This window comes from Dermochelys coriacea, chromosome 1 (assembly GCF_009764565.3).
Source record: "Dermochelys coriacea isolate rDerCor1 chromosome 1, rDerCor1.pri.v4, whole genome shotgun sequence".
Classification (NCBI taxonomy): domain Eukaryota; kingdom Metazoa; phylum Chordata; order Testudines; family Dermochelyidae; genus Dermochelys; species Dermochelys coriacea.
This window is the reverse complement of record NC_050068.2, coordinates 353,609,281-353,625,531: the sequence shown is the minus strand read 5'-3', so window position 1 is coordinate 353,625,531 and position 16,251 is coordinate 353,609,281. Positions and strand designations below refer to the sequence as shown.

General features: G+C 48.9%; 1 protein-coding gene across 2 annotated transcripts in view; it reads left to right on the top strand.

Moving 5' to 3' along the window:
• Positions 1 to 16,251, top strand: part of SHANK3 (SH3 and multiple ankyrin repeat domains 3) — a 695,549-nt gene that overhangs the window by 295,986 nt on the left and 383,312 nt on the right. For both annotated transcript variants that reach the window (XM_043500373.1, XM_043500369.1), the window contains exon 12: positions 9,774 to 10,113. In XM_043500373.1, coding sequence (XP_043356308.1) covers positions 9,774 to 10,113 — 340 coding nt within the window. The remainder of the gene's footprint in view (positions 1 to 9,773; positions 10,114 to 16,251) is intronic.

Sequence of the window (16,251 nt, the reverse complement as noted above, 5' to 3'; positions counted from 1 at the left end):
GTATCCCTCGGCAGGGAGCTGTACTCATTGCACTTTTACTGGGGGGCAGTGTCCATTTCTACCTTGTATGTCAAGTGAGACTGCTAGCCAAACACTCTTTCCTGTAATCTCTGTCTCACCAAATGTTTACATTTCACACCAAAGCATGTTTTCGCTATTAAAATCTGCCATAGGGTGGTGGTGGTACAGGCTGCAGCTGTGCATGCCGCCCCTTGCCCTTTTGAGCTGGTGAACCTGGTTGGGTGGGCGGGGGGGTATTCTCCAAGTGCTTGCTCATGTCGATTCCATTCTAGGTGTGTGTGTGCCCATGTGCACAGTTGTCAGAGATTTTTGCCTTAGTGGTGTCTGTAGGGTCAGCTGTGGTGCCCTCTGGAGAGCCGCGCTCCTGCATCAGTATATCAGGCACTGCCAGCCCTAGACCCTCTCAGCACCCGGGACAGCTGCTTGGAGCACTTTCCCTTTGCCTCCCAAGTGGATAATGGTTTTCTCTCTAACTCTCACAGTTGTTAGCTTTGTACATAGTTTGTTTACAGTAGTTAGTCAGTAAGTTGGTGTTAAGTCGTGTTGGTTAGTTAGAGCCCCAGTGGGGATTTAACTCCGGGACGGGCCATGCCCCGGTCCTCAGGTTTTAAGCCTTGTTCTGCCTGCAGTAGGCCTATGGCCATTAGCAATCCCTATAGCAACTGCCAAAAGTGCTTAGGGGAGTCCAGAACTCAAAAGGAGTGTGATATTCGCCTAAGGGCCCCCTCATGGAGGCTGCGCTTTGCCTGGTGTTGGAGCCTCCTGCTCTGACTCTACACCCAGCACCTCGGCTTCAGGGCACAGTGCGCCACCGGCATCGCTCCCCTTCACCAGTACCCAAGAAGCAGCGGAAGAAGCAAGACTCCCTGGCACTGAGCAATAAAGGTTAAGGTGCATTGGGAAAAGGACCCAGTTCTGGCTGCCCGCCAACCCCGGAACCAAAAGGGGGTTCCTCTCCGGGCCCCTGAGAAATTCGACTTCCGGGAGTGATAGGGGACCCAGGCACCTGGCGGGGCTGTCGACATCTGAGGCTCTCCCTCCCTGCGGTGAGGGATCAGAGAGATCTCCAGGTGCCACCAGTACCATGCACGGCATTGGACCCAGCTAAGGCTCCCCAAGGGGGTAAGCTAGCCATGAGACCTCCCCAGCGGGCAGTCGAATGCCGTTGATCCCTGGAGCGGAGGCAGTGTACCCTGTCTCCACAGCCTGGGTCTCCCGTTAGATGACCTAGGTTGCTGGCACCGCATTCATGGTCACGATCAACTCGGTGCGGATTGCCTATGGGGAGACGTCGGTCACTGTATGTCTGGCACTGATCGTCCTCCTGCCAGCCAACTCCTCAGCATAGATCTCCGTCAGTGCATTGTTCCCCTCAACTACGGAACCAGTCACTGGTGCAGCGCCGACTTCCCTGCTCCTGGCACTGATCCCTGAAAAAACAGTCCTCCTGTATGAGGCATCACTCCCCCATGGTTACGGTCAGCTGTCAGACACAAGCTCGGACGGCCCCACCCTGGTCACCAGAAGGGGATTCAGCTGGGTTGGAATGGGACTTCAGCCCCTCACCACAACAGCAGCGGCCCTTGTGGGCACCCGAGGACTCCTCAGCTCCCACAGTGACGACCTGGCAGCTGGGCCAGTGGCCTGTACAGTGGCCATATTGGAACGGGTGGGGCATGCCGGTTATGCCGATGCCCTTCTTGCAGCACTCCTCCCTTGCTGCCTCAGAGAAGCAACCCCCAGACTGACGGCACTGTGCGCGGTGTATGGAGCTGAATCTGACACTGGGGTGATGCCCGCTCCAAAAGAACCTTCCCCCACGGGCAACAGTGTCCCAGACTCTTCCCTGGTGCTTCAATCCTCATCCTCGTCACTGGACAAGGTAGTGGCAGGGCCCTCTCACGCCAACCCACCTGATGACTTTAAGGAACACCAAGCCTTACTCAGAAAGGTGGCTGAGAATTTGGGCCTGGAGGTGGAGGAAATGGCAGAGCAGTCTGACACTTTTTTCAACGTGCTTTCGGTGGCAGCCCCGTCACGAGTTGCACTGCCTGTGCACAATAGGGTTCTAAAAATAGCCAAAGCCCTCTGGCAAAGCCCCTCCTCTATCCCACCTACCTCCAAGTGGGCCCAAAAGAAGTATTTTGCCCCTACTAAGTGGCTTGAATAACTTTATACCCATCCGTCCCGAGGGTTGCTGGTCATATCTGTGGCCAATGAGAGAGACAGACAAGGGCAAGCAAGTTCTACCCACAAAAATAAAGACGCCAAGAGGCTGGACCTTTTTGGGAGGAAAATCTATTCAGTGGCCATCTTTCCGTTTAGATGGCGAACCACCAGGCCTTATTGGGGAGGTATAACTTTAATCTGTGGGACTCCCTCCTGAAATCAAAGACGCTCTGCCCCAGGACTTGGCCCAAGAGTTCACTGCCTTTGTAGAGGAGGGTACAGCAGCGGCTAGGAGCTCCCTCCAGATGGCCAGGGATGCGGCCAATTTGGCAGCCAGAATGGTCGCCTCAGCTGTGGTTATAAGGCACGGTTCCTGGCTTCAAACCATGAGCCTGTCCCAGGAGATGCCATCCTCCATCTAAGACTTCCTGTTTGATGGGAGCAGACTCTTCTCTGAGCAGACAGATGCGAGACTGCATGGGCTCAAGGACACTAAAGCCACCTGCCAGTCACTGGGCCTGCATACGCCACAAACGGCCAGGAAGCAGTTGAGGCTGCCCCCACCTCCTAGGTCTTGCCCTCCTCAGCAGGGCTGTGCTAGGAGAAGGGACAGAGACACAGGTTTTAGTCATCACTGTCCCTCTACCTCCCGTTCACTACTCAGTCTGGCCTGGTGAAACACCACGGGGGCCAGAAGCGCTCAATTTGAGGGTGCACTCAAGAGCGATGCCCTAGTCAGTTTCCTGGATCCACCTTTCTCTTTCCTCAACATCTACACCACTACCATTCAGCCTGGTCACGAATGACCTCGGATCGCTGGGTGCTCAGCATTGTATCTCTGGGCTGTATCCTGCAATTCTCTACCGCCCCTCTGTCCCACCCTCCTTCCCCATCCCTCTTCAGGGATCCTTTTCACAAACAACTCCTCGCTCAGGAAGTGGAAAGCCTCCTACAGCTGGGAATGGTGAAAGAGGTCCTTAGAGAAATGAGGGGGAAAGGGTTCTACTCCCGTTATTTCCTAATTCCGAAAGCGAAAGGGGGCCTAAGACCCATCCTGAGTCTGCGACGCCTCAACAAATATCTCAAGAAGTTACAGTTTTGAATGGTCTCACAAGCCTCCATCATTCTTGTTAGAGGGCTTTCCCTTCACCCTCTCCCCTGGTTCTTGTCACACAGACAGAAAGCAGAAGACCAGAAGTCCGAATTGTAGACAGTGTGATGTTTATTGGAGTTTCCAGCAAATGTGTTCAATAACTCTGACGCTGCAGAGCCTTGTTTCCCCCTGTCCCCCCCGGAGGCATAATTATACTTGAAATGCATGCTCAAAGTCCCACTTCTTACAACTTAGGCTCATGTTCCATTTTGGGTCTAGGGTCTTCATCCCACCTCTTTTGTACCCTATGGGAGGGGTAAGGAGTGAGGTTGTGCTCCAGTCAGGGAAGTGCATTTCTTTGGTCTTTTAGTGTTTTATACCTCCCCACCAAGCCCTTTGCCCCTTCCGACTGGTTGCTTGATTTTGCCTTAAGATAGGGATTGAGGCAATCTTTGTGTGCTCTGTGTAACACTTGAACTGCTCTTATCTATTCCCATTGTACTAACAAATAAGAACATAAGAATGGCCATACTGGGTCAGACCAAAGGTCCATCCAGCCCAATATCCTGTCTGCTGACAGTGGCCAATGCCAAGTGCCCCAGAGGGAGTGAACCTAACAGGTAATAATCTAGTGATCTCTCTCCTCCCATCCATCTCCACCCTCTGACAAACAGAGGTAGGGACACCATTCCTTACCCATCCGGCTAATAGCCATTAATGGACTTAACTTCCATGTATTTTTCGAATTCTCTTTTAAACTCTGTTATAGTCCTAGCCTACACAACCTCCTCAGACAAGGAGTTCCACAGGTTGACTGTGCGCTTTGTGAAGAAGAACTTCCTTTTATTTGTTTTAAACCTGCTGCCCATTAATTTCATTTCGTGGCCCCTAGTTCTTATATTATGGGAACAAGTAAATACTTTCCCTTATTCACTTTCTCCACACCATTCATGATTTTATAGACCTCTATCATAGAATCATAGAATATCAGGGTTGGAAGGGACCTCAGGTAGTCATCTAGTCCAACCCCCTGCTCAAAGCAGGACCAACCCCAACTAAGTCATCCCAGCCAGGGCTTTGTCAAGCCTGACCTTAAAAACCTCAAAGGAAGGAGATTCCACCACCTCCCTAGGTAACCCATTCCAGTGCTTCACCACCCTCCTAGTGAAAAAGTTTTTCCTAATATCCAACCTAAACCTCCCCCACTGCAACTTGAGACTATTACTCTTTGTTCTGTCATCTGCTACCACTGAGAACAGAAAGTCCATCCTCTTTGGAACCCCCTTTCAGGTAGTTGAAGCAGCTACCAAATCCCCCCTCATTCTTCTCTTCTGCAGATTAAACAATCTCAGTTCCCCCAGCCGCTCCTCATAAGTCATGTGCTCCAGTCCCCTAATCATTTTTGTTGCCCTTCGCTGGACGCTTTCCAATTTGTCCACATCCTTCTTGTAGTGTGGGGCCCAAAACTAGAGATGAGGCCTCACTAATGTTGAATGAGGGGAACGATCACGTCCCTTGATCTGTTGGCAATGCCCCTACTTATACATCCCAAAATGCCATTAGCCTTCTTGGCAACAAGGGCACACTGTTGACTCATATCCAGCTTCTCGTCCACTATAACCCCTAGGTCCTTTTCTGCAGAACTGCTGCCTAGCCATTCAGTCCCTAGTCTGTAGCAGTGCATGGGATTCTTCCTTCCTAAGCGCAGGACTCTGCACTTGTCTTTGTTGAACCTCATGAGATTTCTTTTGCCCAATCCTCTAATTTGTCTAGGTCCCTCTGTATCCTATCCTTGCCCTCCAGCTTATCTACTTCTCCTCCCAGTTTAGTGTCATCTGCAAACTTGCTGAGGGTGCAATCCACGTGATCCTCCAGGTCATTAATGAAGATATTGAACAAAACCGGCCCCAGGATTGACCCTTGGGGCACTCTGCTTGATACCAGCTGCCAACTAGACATGGAGCCATTGATCACTACCCATTGAGCCCGATGATCTAGCCAGCTTTCTATCCACATTATAATCCATTCATCCAGCCCATGCTTCTTTAACTTGCTGGCAAGAATACTGTGGGAGACCGTATCAAAAGCTTTGCTAAAGTCAAAGAATAACACGTCCACTGCTTTCCTTTCATCCACAGAGTCAGTTATCTCATCATAGAAGGCAATTAGATTAGTCAGGCATGACTTGCCCTTGGTGAATCCATGCTGACTGTTCCTGATCACTCTCCTCTCCTCTAAGTGCTTCAGAATTGATTCCTTGAGGACCTGCTCCATGATTTTTCCAGGATTGAAGTGAGACTGACTGGCCTGTAGTTCCCCAGATCCTCCTCCTTCCCTTTTAATCATATCCCCCCTTGGTCTCCTCTTTTCTAAGATGAAAAGTCCTAGTCTCTTTAATCTCTCCTCATATGGGATCCGTTCCAAACCCTAATCATTTTAGTTGCTCTTTTCTGAATCTTTTCTAATGCCAGTATATATTTTTGAGATGAGGGAACCACATCTGTATGCAGTATTCAAGATGTGGGCATACCATGGATTTATATAAGGGCAATAAGATATTCTCCATTTTATTCTCTATCTCTTTTTTAATGATTCCTAACATCCTGTTTGCTTTTTTGACTGCCGCTGCACACTGCAAGGACGTCTTCAGAGAACTATCCACGATGACTTCAAGATCTTTCTCCTGATTAGTTGTAGCTAAATTAGCCCCCATCGTATTGTATGTATAGTTGGGGTTATTTTTCCCAATGTGCATTACTATACATTTATCCGCATTAAATTTCATTTTCCATTTTGTTTCCCAATCACTTAGTTTTGTGAGATCTTTCTGAAGTTCTTCACAGTCTGCTTTGGTCTTAACTATCTTGAACAGTTTAGTATCATCTACAAACTCTACCACCTCAGTGTTTACCCAAATCCATCTGACTAGGCAGAAGCAACGTCGCAGTGTCTTTGTCCTTTGTTTACACATATTGGTATAAGAGTATCAAAAAGTCAAACCCAAAATTCTATCCTAGCCTAACAAGCAGACCTCTATACTAACAATTCCTTCCCTGGATCCTGGAGACTGGTACGCTGCCTTGAACTTGAAGGACGAATATTTTCATATCTCCATCTTACAAGGACACAGACAGTTCTTCCGTTTTGTGGTGGGTCTGTGTCACTTCGAATTCATGGTGCTCCCCTTTGGACTCTCGTTGGCCCCATGAGTGTTCACAAAATGCAAGTCACTATTGGCTGCTTATCTGACGCGTCGAGATGTCCAGGTCTATATGTATCTCGAAGATTGGCTCATCAAGGGCAGAACTCGGGATCAAGTGCAAAAGAGCCTCAATCTGGTACTTTCTACCTGCCATGACCTGGGCTTGTTAATAAACTAAAAGAAATTGACCCTAATACTGATGCAACGGCTAGAATTCATAGAGGAGATCCTCGACCCCATGCGGGCCCAGGCCTTCCTCCCGGAGGCCCAAGACCGAGCCATAACAGACCTGATCTGTCGTGTAAGGGCCCACTTACTCATTACCGCTCACATGTGTCTGAGGTTTTTAGGCCACATGGTGGCATGTACTTACATGGTCCATCATGCCTTGCTCCATCTCCAGCCACTGCAAGCGTGGTTGGTGTAACTCTACATCCCCGATAGGCCCGATCTAGACTTGGTAGTCAGGGTGCCAGGTCACATACGGTCATCCATGGAATGGTGGTTAGACTCCGTATCAGTGTTGGAGGGAGTTCCTTTGTGGCTTCTTCCCTGTCACTGACCCTGGTCTCCGATGCCTAGGACCTGGGCTGGGGAGCCCACCTGGGCGAGGATAGCATACAAGGCCGCTGGTCGCGGGACAATCGCTCCCCCCACATAAATGTCAGAGAGCTCAAAGCAGTTTGCTTGGCCTGCCAGGCTTTCCTGCCCCACCTATTACGTGCCATCAACAGCATCAGCCTGGATATGGTTGGTACTCGGTGCCTTTGCACTCTGTGTTTTTGCCCAATGGAGCAGTCACTGTTTTGGAAAGGTGCTTGTGCAGGGTCTGAATGGACAGCATGGGCCGAGAGAGAGGGGGCAGGGATCTTGACATGGAAAAGCATCTAGCTCGCATCCGTCTACAGTGGGGGGCGGCTGGGGTCACCCAGAACAGAAGATAGCACAGCAGTGTAGCTTACTAATAATAAATTAAAACTTAAATAGTAAATTAGTAACAAAGTAACAGGAAAATTTATATGCTGAGGTTCTCTCCATAGGATCAACTGCCTCAGTCCTGGTCTGGGAATTGGGATTGGTTGCTGCAGGGAGGGAATCAAGTTTGCCTTCCATGTCTCCTGCACAAAGGAGATCTCCTGAGGTCTCTTCCAACCCTAATCTTCTAGGATTCTAAGGTCCCAAGTCCCGAAGGGATCCTGGCTTTAAGGGGAGATCTTTCCACTGGCCTCCTCAAGCTCATCCCCCCATGACTCTTGCTGACCATCCTTGGGGGAAGGTGGCCAGCAGGCGCCACAAGCTGCCAGGGTTCAATGGTCATGGAGTTTGCAAAATGTTGTCCAGCGCCTCAAAAAATGGACTGGTTACATGTCCCCTCGTCATCCCTCATTATTGTCATTCCTCATTTTAATGTGGTGCTTCTGAGCTAGCTGTCTCCTTATCTAGCACTGTCCTGCATCCTGGCCATGGCCTAGCAATGTCCACAAAAATGTCTTCCAGTGCCTGGCCACAAGCTCTTCCTGTACTAAGGCTTCTCCCCAGATTGCAATGAAATCTGGGGTCTCAGCGCAGGTCCATGCAGCAGCTCCAGGCATTTTGTAGGGCTGCTGGAATACTTTTGAAGCTCTTGTGCTAAACTGGAATCCAGTAGTGAATGGACAAAATCTGGCAGTACCCCAGCTTATAAATGGGGTGACGGGACATCTGATCAGCTTGACTCGAGAGCAGAGGAGGGCCCACAGGGAAAGAGGTCAGAAACAGTCGCCCACAAAGCAGAGGGGGTCAGCTGTTCGAAGACTGTCAAAGGAGATTGCAGCCCCATTTCATGCACATGAATAATAGCCCAGACTAACTGGTTTTGCAGTTTAAAAGAGAACTCCAGAGATAAATGCAGTCAGTGCACTGTGATGGATTGCGTTGCGTGTAAACAAGCAGTTTCAAACTGGACTAAGTAAAAAGCTGCGTATTAAACCACCTGTGTAAACAAGCCCCTAGTATAGACAAGGTCTCTGATGCTTCTGCTACCTCCACATCCCTCTGTCCAGGCTCCACAGTATCCGTAATGTTTTCTTCACTGAGGTAAAAGGTGGCTCTTTCAGTAGCTTCCTGAGTGTCATGGTTTCCATTCACGCTCCATGCAAAGGCACACAGGAGGAGGTGGGGATGCTGGAGGGTTCGGGAAGCGCAGTGGTGAGGAAGCGGGGACAGGGGCGGGAATGGTGGACTCAGGCTGTGGAGACTGTCGGGTGACATGCTTAGTTAGTGGTGTGTTATGTAGGGAGTTGTTGGGACGTCAGACCCATGCTTTGGACCTGAGGCAGCGATCCAGCCATTGAGGACTCCCAAGGCTCGTTGGGTTTCTAGGAGCTGCTGTGGGATGTTAGCGGGAATTCTAGCAGTTGGGCGATAGCCATTTGTTCGGAGTGCTAAGGCTTGCCAGCTGGAGGAGGGCTGTTTCGGACCTGGCCAGAGGGACTCTAAATTTGCTCATTCATGGGTTCGTTCACCAAGTCTGGAGTTTCCTGGGGTGTTTGTGCAATGGCTTGCGAAGAGCATCCATTGTTTTTATCAATCAGTTCCCCACGCTTGAGGACAGGACTTCGGAATGAGGGAGCAAAGTGAGGGATGAGAGGAGGTGTAATTTCCAAATGTGAACCTTGGGGGTGGCAGCAGCTGCCCCGAGCCTGTGGCACAGGGAGCCTGGGTCATGACAGGGCACTTAAGAGTCGGTGCGGCGAGAGTTGTGAAGGAGTTGGAGGGAGAGTCCACTCTACACGCTTCCCTATGAATGGTCAGTTTTCCTCCCGGTGAAAGGCTAATAGGCGGATGCCTGGAGTGGTGTCAGAGCCAGGATTCTGGACTCGATGGATGAACCATGAGTCTGACCCAGTTTGCAATTCCTACGTTCCCTCTATGTTCCCCTCTCCTTCCCAGCCTGGGGGGTTGCAGCAGACCCTGCACCTTCACCGTCTTTCTAACCAAACAGGATGGGGTGAGATTCACCTTCGTTCCATTATCCTGAACCCCAATTAACAGAAACATGGCATGATGGGTGACCTGTGTCTCCAGGAACTCACTGTGCTGCTTCTCAGTGCTGGCTCTCAGCACCTGGTAACCCTAGGAGCAAGAGGCCAGCACTGGAAATAAACCAGACTGCGCATTTTCTCATGGCAATCAACATTATTATTGGTAGAAATGAATATTTTCAGAGACGTTGAGCACTGCAAAGCTGCGTTTAGCTTCTTGCGCGGTTGGTAACTGATGGGACTCTCTTTGCTTGGTTTCTTGCAGTGCCTTTTAGAGAAACTCCCAGCTACACAAAGAGGAGACGGATCACTGGCGCAGGCGGCCTCTCCTCCCCCCGCATGCTGCAGCGTTCTGCCAGCGACAACAATTTGAAAGCCGAGAGCCACCCGTCCTACTCACCAGTGCCCTCGCTCCGCAGCCTGCCCCCACAGCTGCTGGCACAGATGCAGGAAGCTGCTGTTGGGGCGGGGGTGGGGGACAGTAGCCTGGCGAGCACGGGCAGCTCCCGGAGCACTCACAGCCGCTCCCCATCTCTACAGCGCGTGCAGGAAGAGAAGGAGGCCGACATGCACACACTCAGGAGAAGCAGCCGAGGCAAGGCCAGGTAAGAGAGGGTGTGGGGATGAGGGAGATAGGTCACTTGGTGCTCACCTGGCAGCCCACTGTGGTTCCTTGCTGAGTTTGTGAGCTCCTGTGCTGGAGTTGTGAGAGAACTGGAAGGGGCTGCTGGGTTTGTGTGCGTGGGTTGGTGCGATCTCAGCCTCAGCGAAGCTGATATTGGACCAGGCCTGTCTCCTTCAGTGGGGTTTGCTGTGACAGGTGGTGCTGGATGTAGCTGACCTGACGTGTTGGTGTTCCTGGGAAGTCCCAGCTCTTGGAGCTAATCAGGGACTCTGCTTTGTCTCTCCATGGTTGCGGGGAACAGGGACACTGAGTGGGAACGGGCTGATTTGTGGAGTGTGAAAATACAGTGCAGTAACCTGGTCTCTGAGGCTCTGCAACTTCCTAACCAAACACCTCGGAGAACAGGAGCTGTCCTGGATACCAAAGGGGCATGTGCCCAGAGTTAATGCAGCAGGGGTTCGTTTCCTTTTCTCTTCTCCCACCCCCAATCTATTTCCGTGCCTCAGGAAACGTGTGATACATCAGATGCCATAGTTGACTTTGTTGTTGCTATGACAATGGAGCGTATTTTGAGGACGAAGACATCGAGGTGGCATATTGCAGACAATCGAACATCCACTATAGCCGAACTGACTTCCTGGCAGTACTCACTCACTCCTGCCTAGAAGTAGGTGCAGTTCCATTGTTCTGTAGAACCTAGCGCCATCTTTCACCCCCTCCGCCATGCCGGGGTTTGGTACTGTTTGAAACTGCCATCTTGCTGATGGAACAGTGGAGAGCCGGGTGAGATTGGGCAATATCCAGGCAGACAGCCATTGCTAGGGTCACATGGGAAAGCTGCCAGAATGCTGTTTCATATAGATTTATTGAACTGAATGCATGGGAACAATATAACATACGTTCTCTCCTATTATTTCCCAGTCACACATTGGTCTTTCAGGGGATGATCCCCAGATCTGACACCAACTCCTCATTGGCTGGTACTTCTCTTTGTAAAGGTGATGGTGAGGATCCTGGGAACAACAAACGCATGAGCATCACCTGGGCACCAGGGAAAATGACTAAGGCTGTAATTAAGGACATAAGAACAGCCATACTGGGCCACACCAATGGTCCATCTAGACCGGTATCCTATCTCCGATAGAGGCCAGGTGCTTCAGAGGGAATGAACAGAACAGGGCAATTTCAAGGGACCCATCCCATAATAAAGTCCCAGCTTCTGGTAGTTGGAGGCTCAGGGACACCCAGAGCATGGGGTTGAATCCTGGACCATATTGGCTAATAGCCATTTATGTACCTGTCCTCCATGAACTTCTCTTGTTCATTTTTGAACCCAGTTATACTTTTGGCCTTCACAATATCCCCTGGCAACGAGTTCCACAGCTTGACAGTGCGTTGTGTGATGAAGTTCTTTCTTTTGTAAGTTTTAAACCTGCTGCTTATTGATTTCATTGGGTGACCCTGGTTCTTGTGTTATGTGAAGGGGTAAATCACACTTTCCTATTTGCTTTCTCCCCACCAGTCGTGATTTTATAGACCCCTGTCATCTCCCCCCTTAGTCATCTCATTCAGAAGCTGAACAGTCCCAGCCTTTTCAATCCGTCCTTGTATGGAAGCTGTTCCGTCCTCCTAATTGTGTTTGTTGCTTTTCTCTGTCTGTACCTTTTCCAATTCTAATATAGCTCTTAAGATGGGGCAACGAGAACTGCACTCAGTATTCAGTATGTGAGCATAGGATGGATTTATTTAGTGCCATTATAATATTTTATGTTCTATTATTGAAGGACATAAATCCACACCGTGTAGAGGTCAAGCACAGGAGTTTATTACGTACAATGCTGATGGAGTGTCACCCTGCTTACTAGGCTCAGAGACACTGTCAATCAATTGAATACAATGGAATATATGGATTTTCCATGGGCGGGGGAAAGTGACGGGGTAGGCAGTCCCACTTCCCCGGATAGGTCTAGCAGCAAGACATGATAGCACAGTAGCCAATGGTCAAAGGTTACATAATGTCTCTGCCCATGGTCTCAAGTTACCAAATTAACATTTAACATTTAATTAGTACTTTAATAAATGTATTAGCGTATACCATATACCAGGTTATTACATCAGCAATAGATTTTAACCCTTCAATTATCTACCTCTTTCCTAATGATTCCTAACCTTCCTTGTTTTGACTGCCGCTGCACACTGAGCGGAAGTTTTCAGAGCACTCTCCACAACGACTCCAAGATCTTGGTCTTGAGTGGTAACAGCTAATTTAGACCCCATCATTTTGTCTGTATAGTTATAATTATTTTTTCCAACCTGCATTACTTTCCACTTATCAACATTGAATTTTATCTGCCATTTTGTTGCCCAGTCACTCGGTTTAGTGAGATCCCGTTGTAGCTCTTTGCAGTGTGATTTGGACATAATTATCTTGAGTAATTTTGTATCGTCTACAAATTTTGCTGTCTCACTGTTCATCCCCTTTTCCATATTATTCGTGAATATGTTGAACAGCACATGTCCATGTACAGATACTTGGGGGACCCTGCTATTTATCTCTCTTCACTGTGAAAACTGACCATTGATTCCTACTCCTTGTTTCTTCTCTTTTAACCAGTTACTGATCCATGAGAGGACCTTCCCTCTTATCCCATGACAGCTTACTTTGCTTAATAGCTTTTGTCAAAGGCTTTCTAGAAGTCCAAGTACACGATATTGACTGGATCACCCTTGTCCAAACACTTGTTGCTACCCTCAAAGAAATCTAATAGATTGGTAGGCATGATTTCCCTTTACAAAAGATGTGTTGACTCTTGTCCAATAAATCATGTTCAACAGTGTGTCTGATAATTCTGTTCCTTACTATAGTTTTAACTAATTTGCCTGGTATTGAAGTCAGGCTTACCGGCCTGTAATTGCCAGGATCACCTCTGAAGCCTTTTTTAAAAATCGGCGTCACATTAGCTACCCTCCAGCCATCTGGTACAAAGACTGATTTAAATACTAGGTTATATACCACAGTTAGCAGTTCTGCGATTTCATATTTGAGTTCCTTTAGGACTTTTGGATGAATACCTGTTGGTCCTGGTTGTGGCGGGATTCCTGAGGGTACAGCCTGGGACTGTGGGACCACTGTGTCCTCTTAACTCTCTCCATCCTGAGCTATCGCTCACAATGCCTAGTTAGTGACCAGTAGCAACCCCACCAGGCTCTGTGATCACTCAGTCAACAGCATGTGGAGCCCCACACCCAGCTAGGCCACTCATGATCACACAGAGAAAGGCACCTGCCAAATCCCCCCAGCTCCCAGCACTGTACCTCAGGAATATACCGTCTTGCGCTGCTCAAGATGAGCTGTGCAGATTTATTAATTGGTTCCCCACTTCATCAATGGAAAATGAATATACACCAGCCTTTGCAAACCTGAGCAGTTTTTCCACACACTTCATACAAACTCACTGGTAAAGATAAACAGTTAAACATATTTATATGTGACAGGCAAAAAGTCAGAGCTGATTGCCAAAATAAAATAAAATATAAGCATGTAGTCTAAACCCTCAACCCTATTAGACTGGGCAACATCTAGATTAAGCAGTTTTTCCCATCCCACTGGACATTGCAGTTGTTAATATACAGATTTGTCCCTTGAACATGGGCCAGCCTCATCTGTTGGAGTCTTCAGTCTTCTTCTGAGTGTCTTGGTTGGCTCAGGTTTGCTGCCCAAGTACGTACCCAGGGGGCCAGGTGAAACTGTATTCAGATGCCTAGCCCGTACCACTACCCATCCTGTTATTTTTAGTGCGCTAGCTTGAGCAGAACTAGTGGATTCGGGCCAGGGGAGGGATGCCCTAGCTGTGCCTGGGTGCGGGTGGTTGGGCGTGCCTGGGTCCGGGCTGGGCTGCCCTGGCCACACCTGGGTCCGGGCCAGACTGCGCCTCTCCTGCCATGTCTGGGTCCGGGCCGGACTGCACTGCCCTGGTCGTGCCTGGTTCCAGGCTGGATGGACTTTCAAGGGCTCTGGTCTGCTCCAGCTAAAAGCCCAAGGATCTTTCAATGTTGACCTTATGAACCTAGGATCGGCAGGTGGATATAGGGAAACTGTGTAAAGTATTTAATATACTTTCAGTCCTCTGGACCCATAGCTCACTTACTCTGCCTGTCACTGTCCCAGGAAAATGGCCTTTCTTGTAAGGAACTTGACCTTACAAGTAAAATGGGCCTCAAAGGGAGGTCTCATTAACTTTGACAAAACCATGTAGTATCAATAACACAGTCTGGGAGGAGAGTTTAAATTTCTCAAGCCCTTGTAGCAGATGCTGTCAAGTCATGCCAATTTTCGGTACTGGAGCCCTGTATGAAGGTGCAGGATAAATGATGCTGGTCCTAGTGGCACATATATCTTGATAATTCCAATCAGGGTATAAAAGGAGTTGGTCTCTCTCTCTCTCTCTCTCTGGGTAGAGGGAAATGGAGGGCTGAAACCGAGAAGGTCGAGTGGTGAAATCCTGAAAGTTTAGGCTTACGTCTGTGTTTGAATTATTAAAAAAGCCAGGCTACCAGAGGGATTTAAGTTTGAGTTTATTACAGTCTGAATATTCTTATCAGAGCAATGTGGGGACTCCTCTTCCTTGCAGCCTTCATGAATCTGTAGACAGGAGCCTGCCAAGAAAATGCTGAGCCCTCTTCATAGTCACCAAAGGTCAGAATAGCTGCCGGTTGGTTTTCAGGTTGATTTTTAAGGTGATGGTTTTGATGGATAAAGGTTGAAATGGCCTGGGACTTACCTGTCTAAGAGACCACCTCTCTCTCTGAGCCAGAGTGCTGCAGCTGTAGTCATCAGCGGTGCCTAAACTGGAGCTTTTGTTTGGTTCTCCATAGGTCCTAATACCGTACGCATTGCCAGAGTGCGAGCACATTCCAGTTGTAGAGTAAGCAGCACGACTGACACCTTCTTGTGTTCTCTTTGGAGGAGGGGAGGCAGGGGTTCTGCATGCAGTGTGGTATTTTGATAGGCTTATTTAATAAGTATGGACACTGGACCTTGAACTTGACTTGATATTCTATGGGAAGCCAGTGTAGAGAGTGGTGGATGATGGGTATGAGAGGGGGACTGCTGCCAGGGTGTCCCCGTGCCTTGGGAATTTGTTCTTGCCTTGGTCCATAATAGCCTGACTTTATTAACTTCGTGGGCACGCTGCAATGCTTATCTTTTTTCCTGAGCTTGTCTTGTGTGGGAAGAATGGTGTGTGTGTGTGTGTGTGTGTGTGTGTGTGTGTGTGTGTGTGTGGTGGGGGGTGTCTGGAGAGGACTCCGCTGCCAGGAGAAGGAGAGGATACATTTTGTTACACCTTTGTTGCTGCCAGTATATTATTTTATGGACTAACTGAGGGAGTCCGCTGATTTCACTGTCTAGTGTACAGTTCTAGATAGACTGTCAGAGCTGGGGATGGGCCTATTTTCATTTAATGTAAATAAATGAATTCAAAGTTAGAGACATGAAATCTGTGAAAGAAAGGACATCCAAGCCCACTTGTGTGGGGCTTATCAATGGCTCCACATGGGTCTCGTTTCAGCAGGCTACGGACCTATTCCACTTTGTGTCAGAGTTGGACTGCGCTGTGAGACCAGTGTGAGTTACTTGGAAGTTGGTGACATTTTTAAATGGTGACATTTGATTGGGGTGAAGCAGAGAGAAAAAGGTGCAAGTTTCTTGGCCCTCTCATGAGTGAAGGTGGAAGCTCTAAGGATGTGCCGAGATGAGGTTATATTCCTGAACATTGGCAGTAAAGGTTTTAGCTGGAGAAGCTGGACACAATTTGACCCACAGAGACTGGGGTAGTCTAAGCCGGGGTTGTGGCTGAGTTAGCTCAGCTGGCCCTGCACACCAGGACTGGGGCAGCAGGTATTGGTGGGCCAAGCAGTGGGCCCTTTTCTCTTACAGACTTGAGGGCAAGGGCTTATTTGTTGGGGAAATTTGGGAAATGATTTCTAAGATGCATGTTACTTTTGTTTTGTCTTTTGGTACCATATTTGCACTAAGTAAATGCTTCCACACTGGGGAAAATGGGTTTGTAATATATTTGGGCCACCTAATCTATCAATACTGACACACACATGAATG